Source organism: Scylla paramamosain, chromosome 8 (genome assembly GCF_035594125.1).
Source record: "Scylla paramamosain isolate STU-SP2022 chromosome 8, ASM3559412v1, whole genome shotgun sequence".
NCBI classification, from domain to species: domain Eukaryota; kingdom Metazoa; phylum Arthropoda; class Malacostraca; order Decapoda; family Portunidae; genus Scylla; species Scylla paramamosain.
Window position 1 is genome coordinate 11,652,585 of NC_087158.1, and position 22,672 is coordinate 11,675,256.

The following is a 22,672-nucleotide window of genomic DNA, read 5'->3' on the forward strand; positions in this document are numbered from 1 at the left end:
TATATATATATATATATATATATATATATATATATATATATATATATATATATATATATATATATATATATATATATATATATATATATATATATATATATATATATATATATATATATATATATATATATATATATATATATATATATATATATATATATATATATATATATATATATATATATATATATATATATATATATATATATATTTTTTTTTTTTTTGAAATTTGTTTATTTGAGCTTCTAACTAACTTTTAGTTCTTTTAAAAACAGTCTGGATTTTTTTTAATGTTTGCATTTCTGTTAGGTCAAACTTTTGGTGTTAATGATTGTTTTTAGCCATTTCAAAGTTCCAGTATTTTTTCAAATCTTTTTTTCGATTTTTTTTTTTATTATTTCTGATACTTGATATGGTTTGATATTCCAGGTATTAGTTAAGGTATATGGCAAGTCAGAATGTGTAAAGCAATCATGTCCATCTGTAGTATTTCAAAATGCGATTTTCAAAATGGAACAACATCTTACGTATATAAACGAAGCCAGTGACATCGTCAGCTCGGCGTGACGTCATCAGACCGACACCAGCCTCTCTTCCAGTCTCTCTTCGTCAATATTTAGTGTAATTTCCAGTGTTTTCTAGGAGTATCAAGTACAGTCAGTACTGGGCTGATTTGTGCATAGATAATTGGGAGGGACGGAGAGGGGGGTGCGCATTTGGGAGAGCAGGGGTGTGTGGGGTGATGTGGGAGCCAGCCGTAACTGACTACATGGCCTGTCACTGCTCCTGTCTGTCTGCCTGCTTGTTATTGTTTTTGTTATTGTTGTTGTTGTTGTTGTTGCTGCTTGTGTGTGTGTGTGTGTGTGTGTGTGTGTGTGTTTCCCATAGGCTCTCATACCTCTTCCTCCTTATCCCTAACTTCCCTTCCACTCCTCGCCTCTCCTCCCTCTCTCGCGCCACTCCCCCCCTTGTCTGTCTGATGTCCTTAATGAATTCCGGTGTTTCGCAGTTTTGCACTACCCAACTTAATGCTTTTTCTATCCCGCATCCTGGTATAAAGTATACAGCCTCAGTAGTCACTATATTCTAAACATAGTGCCATACGGTCTCCATAATTCAGTTGATAATACGTGAAAAAAAATAATACATGAACATAAAACATGGTACATAAATTTCTCAAAAGCTCCCAGAAGGGTGCATGAACTTGAGAGAGAAAAAAACAACAACAAAAACATTAAAAAATATGAATATAAAACATGGTGATAGGAAAGGGAATAAGTTTCGGTACTGTATTATCATTCGTTAATCTTGTTTTCTTGCTCCATTTCTATACTAATATATTCCAAAGACAACACAGCGGCACTTGTTTCGATGTGTAGTCCCCGATTACTACTAATTGTCAATATAACTCCATACAAATGTTTATTCCTGTCGAAATTGTTCCCGTGAGCAATTTTGACTGTGGGGGCTATTTGGCACGACACCATCAGTTTTTCATTCACTCCGCTCTTGTGTTCTAAGCGACGTCAACACTACCTCGCCGCTTCCCCCTGTAACTGTGTGAACTTAAGGCTCGGTAAGAACAATCTATGTGACTGGCGTAATATCATGAATGACGCAAGAAAAAGCGTCATTCACGAAATTACGCAAAATCTAGAAATGGTTATGGTGTTTTCATTCGTGTAGTGCTGCGGTGATGATGTAAATATCATTAGGGTACTAATTTCTAGGCCAAAATATGGTCTTTTTTCAAATTGTTGGTAAATTTGCCTTTTCAATCATTACTCCCATCCTCTTTATCTCTTTTAGTACAGCCAACAAGCATAGGGGACTGGTGGGAATGCTGGGTTTTTGGGTGTTGAAACCCAAAATGAGGCTTTTTTTTTTTTCTCATTCATTTTAAAAAAAACTCCAAGGATGATAAACGGCATATTTCGAAAACGGGAAATTTCTAGGCTATCCTAACGCAATGTAACCAGTCTAACTTAACCAGAGCATCCAGGGGGAGGAGCGTCCAGAGGGGGAAGCCCCCCCCTCCCCTGGACGCTCCTTTAAGGTCACTAACCTAACCTAAAATTACATTACCTAACTGAACATTACATTACCCAACATAACTTAACCTAACATTACCTAACCTAAATGAACCTTACATAACCCCCTATAACATTTTGTAGCCTGCATTCTATCAGCATCATTACATACCAACAGTAATTACTTAACAAAAAATACCTTTAGAAGTTGAGAAAACTGGCAGTAAACTGCCAGTTCATATATTCACACCCAGCACACATCTCTTCTGTAGCTATGGTCAAACTGATGCAGCATAGATAGTCCCAGGATTTCTTTCCTCTAAACATATGTGCCTATAAGTGATTGACAAATTTGTGTGACCTGATTCACAGCAGGTAACCCCACGTCATCATAGGTCTTAACACACGACTCAATGTCATGTCAACACTGAGCATGTGCACCATTGATAACAAATATATGAACATATTCAGTATCCTATGAGAGATGACTGAAGGTGGATCTAAGCTAGAATTGACTTAAACTTTCAAAATTCTTATCTGAAGTTATTATTAATTTCCAACAGGGTAAAATTGAGCTAGAAATGCTTCAAACAGTGAGGCATAGACCTTGTGAAGGCCTATAGTTACATACAGTGTATTAATTGAAACTGCAATAATACCAAATTGTTATCTACACAATGAATGGATCACCAGTGGAATTAATTAACTTATTGAATCTAAATCAAATCAAAACTAACCCAACATAATCCAGTCCTTATATGAAAACATTAATGTGATTTCAATATTATCCACGTTTCCAAGTTAAATTGGTATAGTGCAACTGCATTTAATTGGTATTGTTAAGCTGAGTTAATGTCTCACATTCATGTATTTTTATAGAAGATAATTTTTTTGACTGCACTGTTTAGGGACTAGCACCTTCAGTGGTTTTTTCAGTATTTTCATTGCCCTTGGCCCGAGCTCCACTTGTTAAAAAACAAACAAACAAACAAACAAACAAACAAAGAAAAAAATACATCAGTACAACACATGCTTTTACCTCACAGTTTCTTTCACTCTTTGTGGGGAGTACTGGACATAAAGCACCATTGCCTGAATGCACCAGACCAGATGCACTGCCAGTCTAGTGTGAATGCATCAACTTTGTGGTCCGAATGCACCAACTACTTAAGTGGACCCTACACTATCAGTATTATTGACACAGTATATTGACTCATTTTTATTGTGCAATATTTTTGATGTCTTCATTATATTGTGTCATTCCTCAGTACTGCCCCTTCACTGTCAGTAATATTGTACATTATGGAATATTGCACAATAATATTGATTGTGTAGGGTCAGCTTTAGTCTGAATGAACCAGACCAATTGCACTGCCATCCTAGTCTGAATGGAGCAACTTTCTAGTCTTAATGCACAAACTCTTGTAAAAAATGGAACTCTTTTTCACCAAATTCCTTATGAGGCCAGATTGAAGCTGTTAAATTTACATTCTTTAGAGAGACATAGATTAAGAAGGGACCTGATAGAAGTCTTTAAGTGGTATAAGGGTTATAACAAGAGGGATGTAAGCAAAATTCTTAGGATCAGCAACCAGGATAGAACAAGCTTGAAAAATTTAGGTTTAAGAAAGATAGGAAGAAATTGGTTCTCAAATAGAATGGTAGATGAGTGAAACAGACTCAGTAATCATGTTGTTAGTGCTAAGACATTAGGGAGCTTTAAGAGAAGATTAGACGGGTTTATGGATGGGAATGATAGGTGGAAATAGGTAGGTATATTTCATACAGGGACTGCCTGTATAAAATGTATGTATGTAAGCCTGGTCACTTCTTGCAACGTCCCGTATTTCTTATGTTCTTATGTTCTAAAGAGTTAGTTACCACTAGTTAGCAATAATTAATTATGGCATCACAAAGAAAATCTTTATTATTCTTTATTAAAACTACAATCATCATACACTGAAGTTCTGGCAGGTTATTCCAGTTGTCAATCTTCTTCAGGATCTGCTGATTTGCTGCATTTCCTCAGGTACTGGTTAACAGCCACAGTCTGGTTAAGCCCATAATGTTACAGTTGGCATTAAGTTGTATGTTCTGATTTGGCCTTTCTAGCTGTTGGAGGACAGACTGCCTGCCAAGTCTGTTCTCCAACTAGCCAAAAACTCCTTCATTAATAGAAAGTGTCAAAATTTTTCAAGATCTAAATCCCCTCCTGACTTCTGGCATCTAGCCAAAAATTTCTTCAATAACTTTGCTTCTTCTTCTTTCCCTCCTTTATTTCAACCAGATGGCACCACTGCTATGACGTCTATCTCTAAAGCTGAACTCTTTGCTCAGACCTTTGCTAAAAACTTTACCTTGGATGATTCAGGGCTTGTTCCTCCCTCTCCTCCACCCTCTGACTACTTCATGCCACCTATTAAAATTCTTCGCAATGATGTTTTCCCATGCCCTAACTGGCCTAAACCCTCAGAAGGCTTATGGACCTGATGATGTCCTTCCTGTTGTTCTCCGAAACTGTGCCTCCATGCAGGCACCTTGCCTAGTCAAACTCTTTCAACTCTGTCTGTCAACATCTACCTTTCCTTCTTGCTGGAAGTTTGCCTACATTCAGCCTGTTCGTAAAAAAGGGTGATTGTCCTAATCCCTCAAATTACTGTCCTATTGCTTTAATTTCCTGCCTATCTAAAGTTTTTTAATCTGTCCTCAACAGGAAGATTCTTAAACATCTATCACTTCACAACCTTCTATCTGATCACCAGTATGGGTTCTGTCAAGGCTGCTCTACTGGTGATCTGGCTTTCCTTACTGAGTCTTGGTCATCGTCTTTTTAGAGATTTTGGTGAAACTTTTGCTGTTGCCTTTGATATATCAAAAGCTTTTGATAGAGTCTGGCACAAAACTTTAATTTCCAAACTACCCTCCTACGGCTTTTATCCTTCTCTCTGTAACTTCATCTCAAGTTTCCTTTCTGACTGTTCTATTGCTGCTGTGGTAGACAGTCACTGTTCTTCTCCTAAATCTATTAACAGTGGTGTTCCTCAGGGTTCTGTTCTGTCACCCACTCTCTTCTTATTATTCATCAATGGCCTTCTAAACCAAACTTCTTGTCCTATCCACTCCTACGCTGATGATACCACCCTGCACTTTTCCACGTCTTTTCATAGACATCCAACACTTCAGGAAGTAAACATTTCATGTAGGGAAGCCACAGAATGCCTGACTTCTGATCTTTCTAAAATTTCTGATTGGGACAGAGCAAACATGGTATTGTTCAAAGTCTCAAAAACTCAATTCCTCCATCTATCAACTCGACACAACCTTCCAGACAACTATCCCCTCTTCAGTGATACTCAACTCTCCCCCTCTTCCACATTGAACATCCTCAGTCTGTCCTTTATTTATAATCTGAACTGGGAACTTCACATCTCATCTCTAGCTAAAACAGCTTCTGTGAAGTTATGCGTTCTGAGACATCTCCGTCAGTTTTTCTCACCTCCCCACCTGCTAACTCTGTACAAGGGCCTCATCCATCCATGTATAGAGTATGCTTCACATGTCTGGGGGCGGGGGGGGGGGGGGTTCCACTCATACTGCTTTTCTAGACAGGGTGGAATCAAAAGCTTTTCGTCTCATCAGTTCCTCTCTTCTATCTGACTGTCTTCGACCTTTCTCTCATCGCCGCAGTGTTGCATCTCTAGCTGTCTTCTACTGCTATTTTCATGCTAACTGCTCTTCTGATCTTGCTAACTGCATGCCTCCCCTCCTCCTGTGGCCTCACTGCACAAGATCTTTCTCTCACCCCTATTCTGTCCATCTCTCATGAAAGAGTTAACCAGTATTCTCAATCATTCATCCCTTTCTGTGGTAAACTCTGGAACTCCCTGCAAACTTCTGTATTTCCACCTTCCTATGACTTGAATTCCTTCAAGAGGGAGGATTCAAGACACTTATCCTTCAATTTTTGCCTACTGCTTTGGACCCTTTTCTGGGACTGGCATCTCAGTGAGCTTTTATATTTTTTTTATTGGATTTTTCTTGCTCTTGGCCAGTGTCCCTCCTATATATGTATAAAAAAAGTATGATTACATTACAGAACATTCATTCATACCAGTTTACTGTGTTGAACTGTAACCTTTCCCTGTCCCACCCAGACCATGACGGAGGAAGGCTGTCTGCTTGTGATGGTGGTGGACATGCACCCCCAGCTAGCTGAGCATGATGCTCACACATACCTCAATGCTGTTGTCGCCTTTGCTAACCTGCACTTGGCTGCCAACGTCCGAAACTCCCTAGGGGTCCTTGCGGCCAACCACCTGGAGTCAAGGTTCCTATATCCAAGCTGTGATGGTGATGGGGTGAGTGCTGTGATTTCAGTGTCATATGAACCCCTTATGAGACTCCATTTGCATAGATACTAATTGGTTTATTCAAATTGTAAGGAAATTTTAATAAATTAATCAAACTGAGAAAAACTTAGAACATATATGACCTTCACAAACAGCCACAGTAAATGAGTATGTTTTATGTAGTGTTTAATCACCAAATTTTATTGCAGGTTGAGAGACAAAGGGATGGTCGGCTGGAGATGTTAGGTCAAGTAGACCGAGCCATTGAGAGAGGCCTCAAGACCATGGCTGTGGCAGCAGGGGCCAGTCCCATGCATTCAGAGCAGAGTGAGTCCCTCCTCTCTGGGGCCATGGGCAGGGGACTTCTCTACATCAAGAGACGGGAGACTGAGGAGGTTCTAACGAAGAAGCTGCAATCCAGACTGTTAGTGCTAAAAATATCATGTAAGTGTGACATCGAGTAATAGATGTGACAAAATGGAAGTATATATATATTATCAAAAATTGCTCTCTAACAGTGAATTTCAAAAGTACCGTGCTGTAGAAATTTTCTCTCATTCATTTTATAATCTCATTCAATACCATTTGGTAAATAAAGAAGAATGAAATTATTTAGGCAATTGAGATTGTTCAGGTCTTTGTCCATTTTCCCAGCGGATACTGGGAGCCAGTACCTCACCTACATCAATGCTTACCTGACGGCACAGAAGATGTCGACGCCGGTTGACGTGTGTGTTGTGGGGGGTGAGTGCGGCCTCTTGCAGCAAGGCGCTGACATCACAGGGGGTACCTACCACTGTGTGCGACAGGTGGGTGTAGTAACACACACACATTGACAGACAAACATAAGTAACAGTTTTTGCCTGAGAAAGCCCAATAAAAGGAAATTGGTATAAGTATACTGTATACCTAATGAAAATTTAAATGATACATAACATTGTGTTTATTTTTGTAGAGTGAAAGTTTATCGATGCATAAATTGACATTTGACTCACTTCCCTGACCTGTTCCTGCTTCTCTAACCCCAACAGGTGACAGAGCTCCTCCAGACACTGCTGCTCATGTACCACTGCGGCCCAGCTACTCGCAGGAAGATGAACGCTCCACCACCTGACACAGTGGATTACCGTGCCGCCTGCTTTTGCCACCGCACACTAGTGGATATGGCCAGTGTGTGCTCCAATTGCCTCTCTGTCTACTGCAAGGCTGTGCCACTCTGCACCACCTGCAATGTTATCTTCCAGACTGATCGGCCTCTTGTTCGTCTGAGTAAGAAGAAAAAGTGAAGTGGGGCTTAAAGAAATGAGAGGGACGATGAAGTGGTAGAAGCAGAGCATTGCCTTCCTTTAGTGGAAAGGTTAAGAGGAGCAAGAACTGAATGGTGGAAGGAGAGTACTTTATATTACTCATGGCAAATTGTCATTCCTCTCAAGTCATGGCAATGCCTAATGGTGTGTTGGAAGTGATGCATGGGGTACAGTGTTGAGCTGGGGGAGTCTCACAGCCTAAGTTCAGATAATAGTTTCTTGGAATGATTGAAGTGTTATTTATTGGTAATAACTACTGTATGTAGTGTGGTAGGTAACTGGGTCTCATACACCACTATATGTATGCCTGTCACCCATGCCAGCAGTGTGTGAGCAAGATAAATACAAAAGAGCCTCAGGTCAAGGGAGGTTAAGAAAATTGTTTTACAGCAACCATTTAAGTGACTTCTTGTTCTCCAATTTTATATTTCCATTTTATAATAAACTGATATTAATTAATTCACACAGTTCTTTGAGCTTGGGGAAATGGGAGTGAAGATGAGGATGATGGTGCTGATGATGTTAATAATGAAGATGTTACAGAGGATTGACAGAAAGTAATGATATTATTGACTGTTGTTGATAAGTGATGGTGAGAGTGATGACAGTAGTGGTGTGTGGGAGAATTACGGAGGAACACTGAGGAAGGGAAAGTTGTTACAGGTGCATGTCCCTTTCATTTGTCCATGCTCCAACCTATTACCTCCTCACTGCCAGACCACATTGCCCACCATGTACTAGTATGCCATGAATGAGGATAGATGAAGATGGGAAGTAAAGAATAGGGGCATGGATAGACTGGCTGACAAAGGAACCATGGGACTGTACATGGAGAATGATTTATATGACTTGTTATTGTTGCCAATAACACACAGCAAGCAAAGATCACAAAATGGCAAGGCAAAAATGAGAGGTTAGTGATCATAAAACATTTATTTAGAGCCACCAGCCATTTAATAAATAGTTTGATTTATTCAGTTTTGACTATCAGGGAATAGGAATTTGCCTCACCAATTAAGTATCTTCTGGACAGTTATGAGGATGAACTCACTTTATTTCAGATTTTTTAAATCATTAGTTTGATCTTTTGCACTATACCATCTAGAAGGGATGGCTAGACTTTTTTTCCCCATATCCCCATATCTTGCTCTCATACACAGAGGTAACAGAAAAGAAGAGTGATATTTTCTTTCTTGCCAGAATATAAAGTTACAGTTCTTGCTTACTTCCATAATATCTTTGTTGAGTGAGTATTGGCATTTCAGTGCAAAACTTCTCTAGACTATGCTGTGTTACCTGGCCAGTTGGAATATTGAGGCTTCATTAAAAAGGTGAGGCAGTCTGAACAAGGCTGTAAGGTATAGCTTTGTTAGCTTGTGCTTGATCATTAGTGGTCATGGAGGTGACTATTCATGCCAGTCACCTGTTCAGACCAACCTCAGAACAAAAATGATGACAGCCTGAGTGGCAGCAAGCTTGAAGGCATTACTCATGGTGATACAAATCCTGGACTTCTGTATACTGACTAAAATGTGGTGAGAAAGGATTGTGTACATTGCATACTGTCTTGAGTACAGTGTATAAAAGTAAAACTGTGATATTGACAATGTTTATACTGAAGTTGAGATCAATACAGCAGCCTGGCATGAACTCTGAGACACAGCAGAACTGTGTTCCAATCATCCCAGAATTCCTAGACATGCTTGGTGAACATATCATGAAGACTCATATTTTGTCCTTTGAAATGTGATTTATTTTCATTAAATAGTTATACAAGCTGTACTGCAACAATACTGCACAAAACATTTTATATTTGGACCATAAATTGTTATTTCATGGCATCATTACAAATATTTGTATTAAATGCTCTCATTCAAGTTTTATTTATTTTTTTTATTTATTTATTTATTTATTTTTTGTTTTTGTTTTTGTTTTGTGTAAAAAAATATATTTTTTTACAAACTTATATAGTACATGTTACAGACTGGTGATGAGCTTTTGGCCCTTATGAGTATTTAGTCCAGTGACCCAATGGTGGCACCACCATGAGGGTCAGGGCATTCTGACCAAGGGGGATGAAATTTTTCTCATGTGAGACATTCCTGTGGAGATATGCTGGAAAAATAGTCCAACTGGTGTATCTCCTGAATAAATAAGTATTTTGGTGGGGAAAGAGAATATCTCTCAGACTTCCTGGACACATCTTGCACCTGGAATGAGGTGTAGCTGTTCACTTCCACAGATGCATCAGGATGCCATCTATGTTATGGGTCTCCTGTATTTCAGGGAGTCTCCCACATTCACAGTACATCAAAAGTTTCCGTATGTCATCTGAAAAATTATGATACCATATTTGACGAATTTTTTATCAACATTCAAGGGATAAACAACCAGCAACCCACTCAGGTATATGTAATGCTGTTTTACCTTTTGGTTGCTTTTGTTATAAGACATTTGGTAAATTAAGGTTGTCTTTGCACAGTTCAGAAGACTACGAATGCCACAACACTACTTAGAATACTAAGTGGTAGCAGTTTGTATTTCTTTGATGTACTGCTGCTGCCCAGTACACTCAGCAGCAGAGTGAATGGGAGTTTAAAAGGCTCTTCACATTGCACTGAGCCACCTTGTGTTGCTTCCTGTCTTATAATACAGCAACATCAGCAGTGCTGAGGCTCAGGTCTTGTGTTAGGGTAGGTGGTGTTGGGGTAGTGGAGTGTGTATTGAAGGAATGAGGTGGTGCCAATTTGCTCCTACTCTTTGGTTCCTCTTTCTCGCCATCTTGCTCGTGGCAGTAGTCATCATCTGCTCTTTTTTCAAGTCGCAATAGGATCTTAAGTTCTTTTCTGAAGCGGCTGTTGAGTCCCACCAGGAAGGCAATGTGGATGACATGCTCCAGCAGCTGCAGTGTGTTGCCCACTGCCCTTAATACCTCCTTGGGGTGGTTGCCTCCACACCGGTCTGGGAGTGCCTCCGCAAAGCCAGTGATGTAGATCATGATAGGGAATGTGAACAGGATGTAGGAGGCAGTGATGGCAATGGTGATGATGACAAGTTTACGCTCCCCACTCCTGCCTGGTGTCTTGATGCCCACAGGGAGGTTGACGCGGCCCTGCACTATGCCCACCACCAAGCTGGCATTGAAAAAGATCAGCAGGCAGCCCGGGAACCACCTGCAGAGATAGTAAGCAGTTTTAGTAATGTTTTGTTCTTATCTGAGTTCCTCGCCAAATGCTCCTCAATAAAATAAATACATATAGTGTATTGAATGAGTTTTAACATGTGAAATAATAAGTAATGAATCAATGAGTTATCCAATTCATTCATGCAGGTAACATCTTGTACAAGCATCATGTCCTAGCATTAGTCACTGAACTATTTTGCCCAAGAGTTTGTTCAGACAACTGATAGCCACTGTTGTATGCTTTGCAGTCACTGCACAGGGGAACATTGTCCAGACAGCCCAGCCCACAGTCCAGGAGTAAGATAAGTAATTGGCGAGATCCTCACTAATGACACATGACTGCAGTTATGTGTCATTAGTCAGCATCCCATTGCACACTGCAGATATGTGCAGGCTTGTGGATGAAATAGGTATCTCAGGCTCATCTACCAAATAATTCACCGTTATTTGCCACATCATTCCTGAATTACAAAGCACTGTGAGAACTCTACATTAGACAAGCTTGACAGAGGAGAATATATTCCTTTTCTTTCTTATGGGGTGTATGTGGTTTGTACAGTGCTTTTAGTGATATAAATTGTTGCATATTCCAGTAAAATTAAACAAACTGACAATCACTGTGGCAGTGCTGGTCTTCACTTTTCAACAATTATACAAACTATATATGTATTTTCTCTGTGAACTTGAGTAGTACAGATATTGAGTGAGTATGTCCCTCACACTCACCTAATGAAGAGGCCGTATATGACGCAGTACACCTTGTGCCACGTCTTCTCAAACTGGTACTGATAGCCGCTCACGCTGATCCAGTGTCCTCGCGTGCACTCCTCGTCTCCTTCATCTTCGGTGGAACAGGTCAGATCAGCCAGGACCATATAGACCAAGTGGAAGGTGATGCAAGCCATCGCCGTGGCCAGCAGCCTGTTCCTCTTGACATGGGGTCGCTGCTGGATCTTTGGGTAAATTTCGTACATCCACACGGCAATGAAGCGATCCAAGGACAGCCACACAATGACGTAGGTTCCGAATGACTGACACACACCGATCATCGTCCAGCCGAAGTGTGTGAAGTAGTAGGCCTCGCCATAAGAGGAAAAGGTGCATCCCGTGATAGTGGTGATGACGGGGATATGGAAGACGCACACCAACAGGTCTGAGGAGGCCAGGGCCAGGAAGTACCTGTGGAAGAAGACGTGGATGGTAAGACTGCGCATGCACGAGTCATTCCTAACCCTCTTCCTCCTCTTTCCTTGCGTTTGAAACAGTACCAACTGACTTACTGATACGATGAATGTTATTTTCTTTCCCATTTACTCTCCTTGTCACATGAAATCTTTTACAACAGTACAAAGAACAAGTGTGGGATGTATTCAGCAAACTGGTAAGATACGGTTTCTTCCCGGCTTGTACGTGTATGCGAACCTCGCGCAGCGTAACGTGTTTTAGTAAAGCCCTTGCTAGTGATCTGTCGGTCTTAGTTTTTCCCCTATTTTACTGTCAAACGGATGAGGAAAACTGCAGAAGAAAAATATCCAAAGAGGTACCGTGAGTGATGGTACTCGTAAATGCCACTCCCACTCCCTGTGTCCAGGTTTACTTACCAAACGACTCTGGTTGACCTGAGGCTTGGACGACTCAGCACCACCAAACAGAGCACGTTGAGAATAATGCCCGCAAATACCAGCACCGGCAGGACGTTGCGGTATACCACCCAATGCACTGCGTCCACCTCCGCCATGGTGGAGGCGAGCCTTGGCGTGAGCTGTGTCATCGAACAGTTTACGACCTCACTGCAAGACAAGGACTGGTCACTGGATGTCATTCACGGCTGTTGCTGATTAAATGTTATGACTTGTTAATTCGGAGAGTATGCGTAGTAATGCAATCATCACGCAACACAATACACTCATTTATACAATTTTCTTGCCGCTCCGTCACGTGACTCACCGTCCCGCTTCAGTCTTCACGTCCTGTTTGGTCTGAATGAACTGATGGTTGTTGCACTGGTTCTCCGTGACAAGTGTGGCGGGCACTTCACCGCCTCCTTGTCTGTCTCTCTATAAAGGCGCGACTGCTCCGGTAGCCTCGTTTTATTCCTCTGGTGTGGGAGCTCAGCTCTTCCTTCGGACATGACGTAATGAGCTATCTACCAGTGACAGGATGCCCTTCCCTGCTTTCGACGCACTCCCATAGCTCACAATCTCTATCCTCATGCTTTCATGAACCTGCTTCATGAATGTAAACAGACAAAAACACAAAAAACTGGTGTGATAAAGAACACAAGGTTTTGTTTACCGCGAAGGGAACGGAAGGCAATCCAGTGGGTGTTTTGGGAGCTGATAAACAGGAGGCTGTATCATGCTTCAGGGTTTCTTTGACCGACTTTCAACAAGAACGAGGCTTCCTGAAAACCCCAGACCCAGAAATGAAGACGTAGTAATTGCATTCAAAGTGTTTCTTTTATAATGTGTAGATTATTAGTATAGCAGGATTCTGTTACTAGTGTTTTTTTTTTTTTCAAGTCTCTATAGTTTTAGATCTTCATATTTTGCCATGTTTATATTTTCGAATCAGTGCGTATTGAACCTTATATTTATAACACACTATAGGTACCCCACTCTCTCTCTCTCTCTCTCTCTTAAAGATGAAGTCCTTTAATGAGCCGTGCATTTCTTCCTGTGATGCACCGTGCAACAAGTCGCCAGAATAAGTAGTACGTAAAAGTGATGATTATGACTCCCACCAAATATATATTTCATACTTCAAACACTGCTTATTCCGTTAACAGTGACTGAAACAGGACAGCGTTCTTCGAATCCTCTCCAGGAATGATGTCCGCCGCGCCCTTTCCATTGTTACCTGTTACCTGGCGCAGGAGACTTCCACATGTGAGCCTCTATTGCTGTCTACTTATTTTTTATTTATTTTTGTTAAAGCAGGAGTGGTAACGGCCAAGGACAAAAAAAAAAAAAAAGGGCCAAAAATAATTATCCAAACACATATTTCATAGGAATAGGTATAAACCGACTTGCACACGTGTACTATGTATATTGTAGAGGCTCTTTTACAGTAAGTCCCATGATAAACTTACTTTTCTTGCATTTGTGTTTATAAAGAGAGCAGAGGTATATAATTTTTGGAGAGAGAGAGAGAGAGAGAGAGAGAGAGAGAGAGAGAGAGAGAGAGAGAGAGAGAGAGAGAGAGAGAGAGAGAGACGCTTGAATTGTCGCTCCCCTAAAATAGTGTGCAGATGAAGAGTTCCTATCCTGTCTGGTGATAACAGTTGTGTAGATGTGTTGATGGTAACAATTCTAGGGAGTTAATATTATAATGTGTTCTCTTCTAGGGCTACATTCTGAAACACTTCTGCGCCGCATAGCGACTACTTTTAAAAGATTCTGGTTTAAGCTACACGGGTTTTTAAGAGTGTTTTTACAGTTCTAATGACAGATTAATAAGATTTCCTCATTATTAACAGGAGAAAACTCGTGAGAATCCAGCTGATCATCTCTGTCATCTTTGAAAATAAATGGTCGCTGTAAGAGAGCAGAGCGTTTCATAATACGAGCCCCAGTCGTTTATTTACATGCATTTTCCCTATGCTATTATCAGAACAGGACTATGTGTGGGCTTTCTCCACGAAAATAACAAATAACTTCGTAGTGATCAAGTTTATTGTTAATTAAATTTCGATATTTTTCCAACTTTAACTTCTCCAATAACTCTCTCTCTCTCTCTCTCTCTCTCTCTCTCTCTCTCTCTCGTTAATCTCCTCATTATAAAAGATTTTGCCAAGTGTGTGTGTGTGTGTGTGTGTGTGTGTGTGTGTGTGTGTGTGTGTGTGTGTGTGTGTGTGTGTGTGTGTGTGTGTGTGCGCGCGTGCGCGCGCGCGCCACGAGCGAGATGACACGGGTTGTATGGTAAAGCGCATTCGAGACGTCACAATGAAGTAATGGGTAATAACGTGGAGAGTAATGCCATCCCACTAAACACTGCTTGCCTGCTTAAACATTCATCACATCCTAAACCGACCAAACCACCACCACCACCACCAACAACAACAAAAAAAGTCTACCCACGTAATCATCACATATACTTGCCAACCTCCCTCTTCAATGAGGACACGGCGAGTCTGTATAGTGTTTTTTTAAAGGGTGAAGAGGTATCATCTGACACTGAAAATGCCGGAAACAAGGCCAGGATGCCAGGGTGATGTAGCTTGATAAGGAGTCTCGGAGGCCTTCTGAGAATTGAGGCCACTCACGTTTTCACCACGCTCTCGAAGGGAAGTCATGAGTCTTTCTTTGGTCCGTATTCTGAAACACTTTGTTCTCTCACCACGACTATTTTCAAAGGCCACAGAGATGATTAGCCGGATTCTTAAGAGTATTTCTCCTGTTTATAATGCAGAAATCTTGTTAACCTCACTGGAACCGTAATAAACACCATTGAAAACCCATGTCACCTGAACTAGAGCCTTTTGAATGTAGTGGAGGTGCGGCGCAGAAATGCTTCAGAATATGCTCCTTTTTCTTATGGACCAATATGGTGTTTTACTGGACCTGTACTGTATTTGTGCATGTTTGGCTTTGTATTGTGTGTGTGTGTGCTGTTTCTCTGATTCATGCCTGTTTTTAGGTACTATGTTTGTCTAAGTTCGTTGGCTTGTTTATTACTTTTTAGGTCACTAATGAGTCAGTTGGTTAATTAGTTGGTTATTTGTTACATTATTTACCTTTTAATTAATTGATTCATTTAGTTAGTTATCTCGTTATTCACTCAGTCAATTAAGACAGTCAATTAGCTAGTTACAAGTAATTGGTTAGTTAGTTAAGCTAGTTAGTTAGTCGGTTAGTCAGTTAGTCAATCAATTAGTCATAGTTTATTACTGAGTGTGTGTGTGTGTGTGTGTGTGTGTGTGTAGCAGCGTCCCCTTCCCCCCCCCCAACACACACACACACACACACACACACACATGTATTGACTTAACTCCTTATATACAACAATGGTTTCTCAGTGTGTCGTTAATGTACACGGGTCCTTTTCCAGAATTAATGACATGCAGCGAGACAGTGGCGTGCTCATATATCAGGTTAGGAGTTTCGGGCAAGCCTCAGGTAAAGATGATGAACTCTTCCACTGCGTTATACAGCAATTCACTGCACTAAAGGCACATTACAAAATATTTACAAGTACTTACACAGAAAAAAAAGTGAAGGGAATAGATTTTACGATATCCAGCCTGTATCATGTGTAGAGGTGGTTGTGGAGAAAATCTCGAGTGGTTTGTGATTAAGGTAAAATATACAAAGATGGCAGTCAAGGGGTATAAACTCGCGAAGCAGCTCGAGTTCATGTACACTGATGAACTAAACCCCGTGACACTCAATACACTCACGAGATGTAAAAGTTTCCTGAAAGAAGTGCTGAATGTTATACTAATCCACGACTTAATACACATAACCGTGGCATAATATCCCTGAAAATTATCTCTAGTACACCTGTGGATTCGTGTGTTTCAGTTTGCAAACCCCTACTTTAGAGGCTCCGAAGCACAGCATGCTCGAGACAAGGGGTTCTCTGTCCCTATACGAAAAAGTCCAGATGAAGTGGAAGTGCTCCGTAGTTATCCGTTTTTCCCTTGTGATAGTGACTTGCGTATGTGCCAGCAGTAGAAAAAAATGAGGGTGATGTTTTAGACGGCAACGGGTGGTGTTTGAATACCAGTAGGTGGTGGTTTATGTAGTATTGCCAGTGCACAGAAGTAAGACACACGCTGGTTGCATTGTGTCTGAGTGCAGGACGCCGCTACCAAACGCCACCGGAGTCGCCAGGTATGTTGGAAATAGGGATTCTTAATTTTAAACACTTTCTTCTCTCATAAGGACTATTTTCAACAGCTACAGATCATTAGTTGGTTTCACATTTGTGTACTTTCGTTAATTGTGCAGAATTCTTGCTAAACTATCACTAGAATAATGAAAACACCCTTGAGACCATCAGTCATTTACGTTTGATGTTAAACGTAATCAAAACGTTTGAGAATACTGTTCAGGAAGCTGTGTCATGCAATATAAAGATCCTTGATTACAGTGCTCGCCAACATAAATAAGGCCTTATTGATAGACATTTTGCTGTCCTATAATTATTTAATACGCTATTGTTGTTTGAATTTTTCAGAGTAGTTCTATGACTCTAGTGATGGTTTAATAAGGATTATGAAACAATGACAGAAAACATTCGGAAGACCATGACTAATAATTCTTTGTGGGTCTTCAAAATAATCCTTAAGCCTTGCGACACTACAAAGACCACTCGTGATTCTCATCATAATTCAATACCACGTGAACATCCATACGCAACAGTAGAACTATTCCTAAAAACAATTTAATGCCATTTAGAAACCTTCTAATCGAACTTATTGTTCCACATTCTTGTAACCTCCACTCTGCGTGCTATGAAGAAAGGAAATGATGTTACTCAGTGACGTTGAATTTCCAATTATATAGTAGTTTGACATAGAAGGTTACCCATAATTCCATTCCATTTTACTGTTGTGATGTGTATTGTCACAAGCGTGTATGCAGCTCTTCATCCTTGGCAAGGGAGCAGTTTGGTCTCTAAGAACCACTGGATTCTTTCTTATTATCTCTCCCTTTTTCCACTTTTTACATGCAGAATCCTGGTTAATTTGTCGCTCTTCTCAACTCGTCCGGTTTCTATGCAGGGTCACTGGTTGAATTGTGATATGATACACTGATACTTGAACCGGACATATCTACTACGTCGCAAGGGCCTCGCCTCAAACGTTTCGGCGCATTTTATTATCTAGACTTTAGAACAATAAAGACACTAAAATCTTTCAAATGTTGTCTAGATAATATAATGCACAGAAACGTTTGAGATGCGGCCCGTGTGGCGCAGTAAATATGATACACTGATACTTGTATATGCTGGTGCACGATCATCGCAAGGACGGAGGATCTAGATGGATATAACAAGCCCACAGTTATCGGTCTTGATTATTTGCTATCCTACAGTGATGAATTAAGAACCTAAATGGTCGACGCTACAGTGTTGTTACTTTCACTGCTTGACGATTACTCTCATGCTCACCTATAACCTTTCAGTCACTTGTTTTCATACAGCAGTGTCTTAGTCAAGATAAAACTTTATATTTTTCCTCCTTTCTGTTTATACTTTTCCCACACTACTACACTGCTATGCATGTTAAAGGACGAACATAACAATGAAGGATATAACATTGTAAGAAAATTCGGGTGTCTAATGATAGAACAAGAAATCGTCTAATGTGAGCCGGCTTTCGATGAATGTAGTTTTTATGACACATCTCGAGGGCACATCCTGTTGAGGTGACGAGAAAGCAGAGCACCCTCCTTTGTGTCCTTTTAAGGCGTATTCTTATCCACTGGTCTCGATGTAGTCCCTTTAACTTGGCATTATCCCCTTCCTTATCAACCACTCCCCGCTATGTCGAGCGCTGGACATGTGTATGGACCATGTTCTGAAAAACTTTTATACTGCACCTTCACCTCTTTCAAAATACTCTAATTTAAGTGACACGGATTTCTAAGGGTGTTTTATGGTTTTAGTGACAGATCAACAAAAGTTTTATATTATTAACAAAAGAAACACTCTAAGAACCCGACTAATCATCTCTGTGGCCTTTGAAAATAGTCATGGTTAGAGACCAAAGCGTTTCTGAATACGGGACTATAACTTTAAACGTGCCGCTCGTTTCCACTATGTACTTTCAAGAGGCTATAGTGGAAGCTATTGTTAAGAGTGTTTTCATGCTTCCATCGCTAGCGTAACGACTTTGTCCCGTCATTAAGAAGAACTCTCATAAGAACCGGACTAATTACCTCTGTGGCCTTTGAAAGTACTCCTGATGAGAGAACGAGGCGTTTTAAGAGTGCGGGCATAAAATGTACGTAAAGCAGAAAACGGTATTTAACTCCCGAGTCTTTTCTGGATAGTTCATTTTAGGAAGCGGCAGCTGTTTTTTTTTTTTTTTTTTCTTTAATTTGTAACCTTTAATCATTTTTATTTACTTGCAAAAAAAAAAAAAAAAGTAATCGTTAAGACTCCTGAAGCAGAAAACGAAACAACGACGTAACGAAACACTTCACCTTCATGTGGCTCATCTCATTCCACTGCGAAAAAAAAAAAAAATAAATAAATAGATAAATAGATAAAATACGATAGAAATAATTGTCGTAACGAATGATATCCAACATTTGGAATCCTTGTGCCTCGCCGTCCTTAATGCAGTTTCAGTGCCTTCCTCACCTAGCAGTCAACAGGATGATGGGGCCAAAATACACTTTTCCGCCGGACAGAGAACAACCGAACGCACGGCCTCGTCCATTCAACATTCCCTGGCGCACACGCCACTTCCGGTTAGTGAGGTGGCCAGGCAGTCGGTGCTTCCTCTCCTCACCTCACGCTGGGGATGAGTCACCTTCTCACCTGGCTGGCCGTGAGTCACTCTAGGTGCTGTTATAGTGTAGCTATCGTACTGAACTCATTTGTTAATAAGTGTTACTTATGATGAATTAGTGCTAACTATGGCTTGTTTCTCACGATTTTATTAAGTAATTTATCTTTTTTTTTTTTTTTTCAAGGGCGTGTATTAATTTTTGGTAGAATTTGATGGTTTACTATGGTCTGCTTGTTTGCCATTTTTTCTTATTTTCTCTCTTAATTTTTCCTAATTTATTATTTAGGGCGTGTTTTTAAATAAATGTACTCATATTTTCCATTGGTTGTGAAGAGTATGTGGGTTTAATATTTTATTTTCCTTTTCGTTGTGATATCCTCTTCCTGTCACGAATTTTTCTTTTCTTTCCTTCTTTCAAGTGAATACTGTATAACTCGTAATTAATTATCAAGTGGAAGTCGCTGTACTGAGGCGTGCACGCTTCTAGTAAGTCTTTTTTTTTTTTTTTTTTGTAGGAAGGACACTGGCCAAGGGCAACAAAAATCCAATAAAAAAATATGCCCACTGAAATGCCAGTCCCATAAAAGGGTCAAAGCAGTGGTCAACAATTGATGAATAAGTGTCTTGAAACCTCCCTCTTGAAGGAATTCAAGTCATAGGAAGGTGGAAATACAGAAGCAGGCAGGGAGTTCCAGAGTTTACCAGAGAAATACGTAATACTGTTTGCGTTTTAGTGTTTTGGTTGTATAGTCGTGGATTGCTCTTTTGCTTACTGTACTTGCGTAATAGCGGTGTAAGGTGGTGTGTGTGTGTTTCGGGGGACGCAGTGGTGTCTGCAAACAATGTGATATCAGTATCAAGAGGAAACAGTTGAAGCATGTGTCAAAAATAAGTGTACAATCAGTACACAAGTGTGTGTGTGTGTGTGTCTGTATTCACTTTACAGTCTGCTGCTAGTCTCTCTCGAGACAGCCGCCAGTTCCCTTGTGAGAAGAACTCAGAGCTCATACTGACCAATCTTTGGGTTGGACCGAGACTACTTACACACAACACACCGGGACAACGAGGTGTGTGTGTCCTTCCTTATATATTGAGACGTATCCCCTCACATAATGAACACATTTCATTCCTTCAAAGCATCCGTAAGTGTATGCCTGAACTGCGGGTGCCAGATATTACTTTACCACGGCCTCTCTGAAATGCTTGAGACACACGTACTGGGAAGAACTACTTTTTGGCACAGCGCTGAATATGACGATAAATAATTTTCAACATTTTTTACTGACTAACCTCACGTCTTCGAAATAAAATCAAAAGATAGCCTAATTGGAAATGATAACTAGTTAACGTGAATACCACAGGAATCTGTTTAGTTCTCATAACGGAAGCCTGAAAAAAAAAAAAAAAAAATCTTCGCTAAGCGGTTGTTGGGCGATCTGTTGTACATGCTTGGTAATCTGTCCGTTCGATCTGGATGCCTCAAATACGCAGTAATCATGCTGTCATATCACGCACGTACATTCATATTCCAATAACACAGAATTTCCTTCACTATGCAACACTCCCCCTTTCACACAGACCTAATAGAGTACGATCACCCGAGTCAACTAAAACATTCCCACATCAGTATATATATATATATATATATATATATATATATATATATATATATATATATATATATATATATATATATATATATATATATATATATATATATATATATATATATATTTATTTATTTATTTATTTATTTATTTATTTATTTATTTATTTATTTATTTATTTATTTATTTATTTATTTATTTATTTATTTATTTATTTATTTATATATATATATATATATATATATATATATATATATATATATATATATATATATATATATATATATATATATATATATATATATATATATATATATATATATAAAGCGATAAATGACAATAAATAGATAAGAAGAAAAAAAAGAAAACAACTACATACAGAACTTTCACCGTGTAACAACGTTCCCATTTACAAACGTCAAACGTCAAACACTATAGTCACCCGAGTAAACTAAAAAAAAAAAAAAAAAAGAAATCAAAGAAAAGACATGTATAACTCAGGTTAACAATATCCCTTTTTCACACAAAATACATAACGTTAATTAGTTAATTAGAATATTACCACTAACTTGAATATTTTCACATGAAACTGATAAATAAAATCGAGAAATAGCTGAATAATTGTATCTGGAAACCCATTACATCAACTTCCCGATGCTTTGGGCTTAACTACTAGGCGTGACTGTGAATGCAAATGAAGTTCCCAGTATCATTCATTGGGGATATAACTGAGCTACGCTTTCCCCCCCCCCCTTTATTTAATATCCATCCGTGTTTATAAGTAGATACATATGGGTTGTAACTGGTGCTACTTTTAATCAATGCCTTAATCATAATATTCTGAAACACTTCTGCGCCTCACCATCCTTATATTCAGAAGGCTTAGTTGAAGTTACGCGTTTTTTTTTTTTTTTGTGTGTGTGTGTGTGTGTGTGGTTCTAATGACAAATCAACAAGATTTGTACGTTATTAACAAAATAATGACTCTTGAAAACCTGACTTATCATCTCTGAGGCATTGGAAAATAACAGTGGTGGGAGGGCAAAGCGTTTCAGAATACCAGCCTAATTCTCACCTCGGCGTGCACGGAGCGGCGGTGGGTCGAGGCAGGAACGGGGAGAGACAGTGGCGTCCAACGGGCAGGAATTGAGTGAGGGGGCGAGGCTCACTGTGGCGTAATCTTTCCTGCAGGTGACACACACACACACACACACACACACACACACACACATCCGCTTCCATAACCTGATGTATGTTTTCAGAGGGAGTGGAATGAAGTTAAGTTAGTTGGTGGATAGTGATGCTGTCCTTGTAGTTGGCATCATAGGATGTTCTCTCAGTTTGCAGGGTTTGAGTTTTGAATTAAGGTACGCATTTTTTTTTTTTCCAGGTATACTCGCATGAAGAGTACATTCGTTTTAAGTATTAAGTACACCTTTGCATTACACATATCAGCCCTTTCTTGGTAACTATAGACATAGGTGAATAATCTCTCTCCTCCCCTTGGCACCCTCTCCCTTCCAAAGACATCGTTCAAGTTATGTGCCCCTTCCCCAGGGTTTGTTTCCTCTCCCAAGCTCCTCATTACTTGTGTCTTGAAGACATCACCCTTTTCCCTTTAGTTTCCGTGCCATTTTGTAATCGCTCTCTCAAGGTCTTTTATTATTATTATTATTATTATTATTATTATTATTATTATTATTATTATTATTAACTAGTTTAATTCAGTTG

General features: G+C 39.7%; 2 protein-coding genes across 3 annotated transcripts; one reads left to right on the top strand and one right to left on the bottom strand.

Annotated features, from left to right (window-relative positions):
- Positions 1-1,417: 1,417 nt before the first annotated feature.
- On the top strand, positions 1,418-8,149 carry LOC135102792 (general transcription factor IIH subunit 3-like). Of its 2 annotated transcripts, none has more exons than XM_064008310.1 (5): positions 1,418-1,576; positions 6,185-6,388; positions 6,589-6,823; positions 7,034-7,188; positions 7,411-8,149. In XM_064008310.1, exons 2-5 carry the CDS (start codon positions 6,188-6,190, stop codon positions 7,663-7,665), a joined length of 846 nt encoding a protein of 281 aa, XP_063864380.1. In that variant the 5' UTR covers positions 1,418-1,576; positions 6,185-6,187; the 3' UTR covers positions 7,666-8,149. The 2 variants fall into 2 exon arrangements, with proteins under 2 accessions (XP_063864380.1, XP_063864381.1); XM_064008311.1 differs by lacking the exon at positions 1,418-1,576 and adding an exon at positions 4,010-4,059.
- A 1,267-nt stretch (positions 8,150-9,416) lies between these two features.
- On the bottom strand, positions 9,417-22,119 carry LOC135102790 (uncharacterized). The gene is made up of 4 exons (XM_064008308.1): positions 22,017-22,119; positions 12,472-12,660; positions 11,597-12,049; positions 9,417-10,859 (listed from the first exon to the last, which is right to left on the bottom strand). Exons 2-4 carry the CDS (start codon positions 12,639-12,641, stop codon positions 10,331-10,333), a joined length of 1,152 nt encoding a protein of 383 aa, XP_063864378.1. The 5' UTR covers positions 12,642-12,660; positions 22,017-22,119; the 3' UTR covers positions 9,417-10,330.
- Between the last annotated feature and the right edge of the window lie 553 nt (positions 22,120-22,672).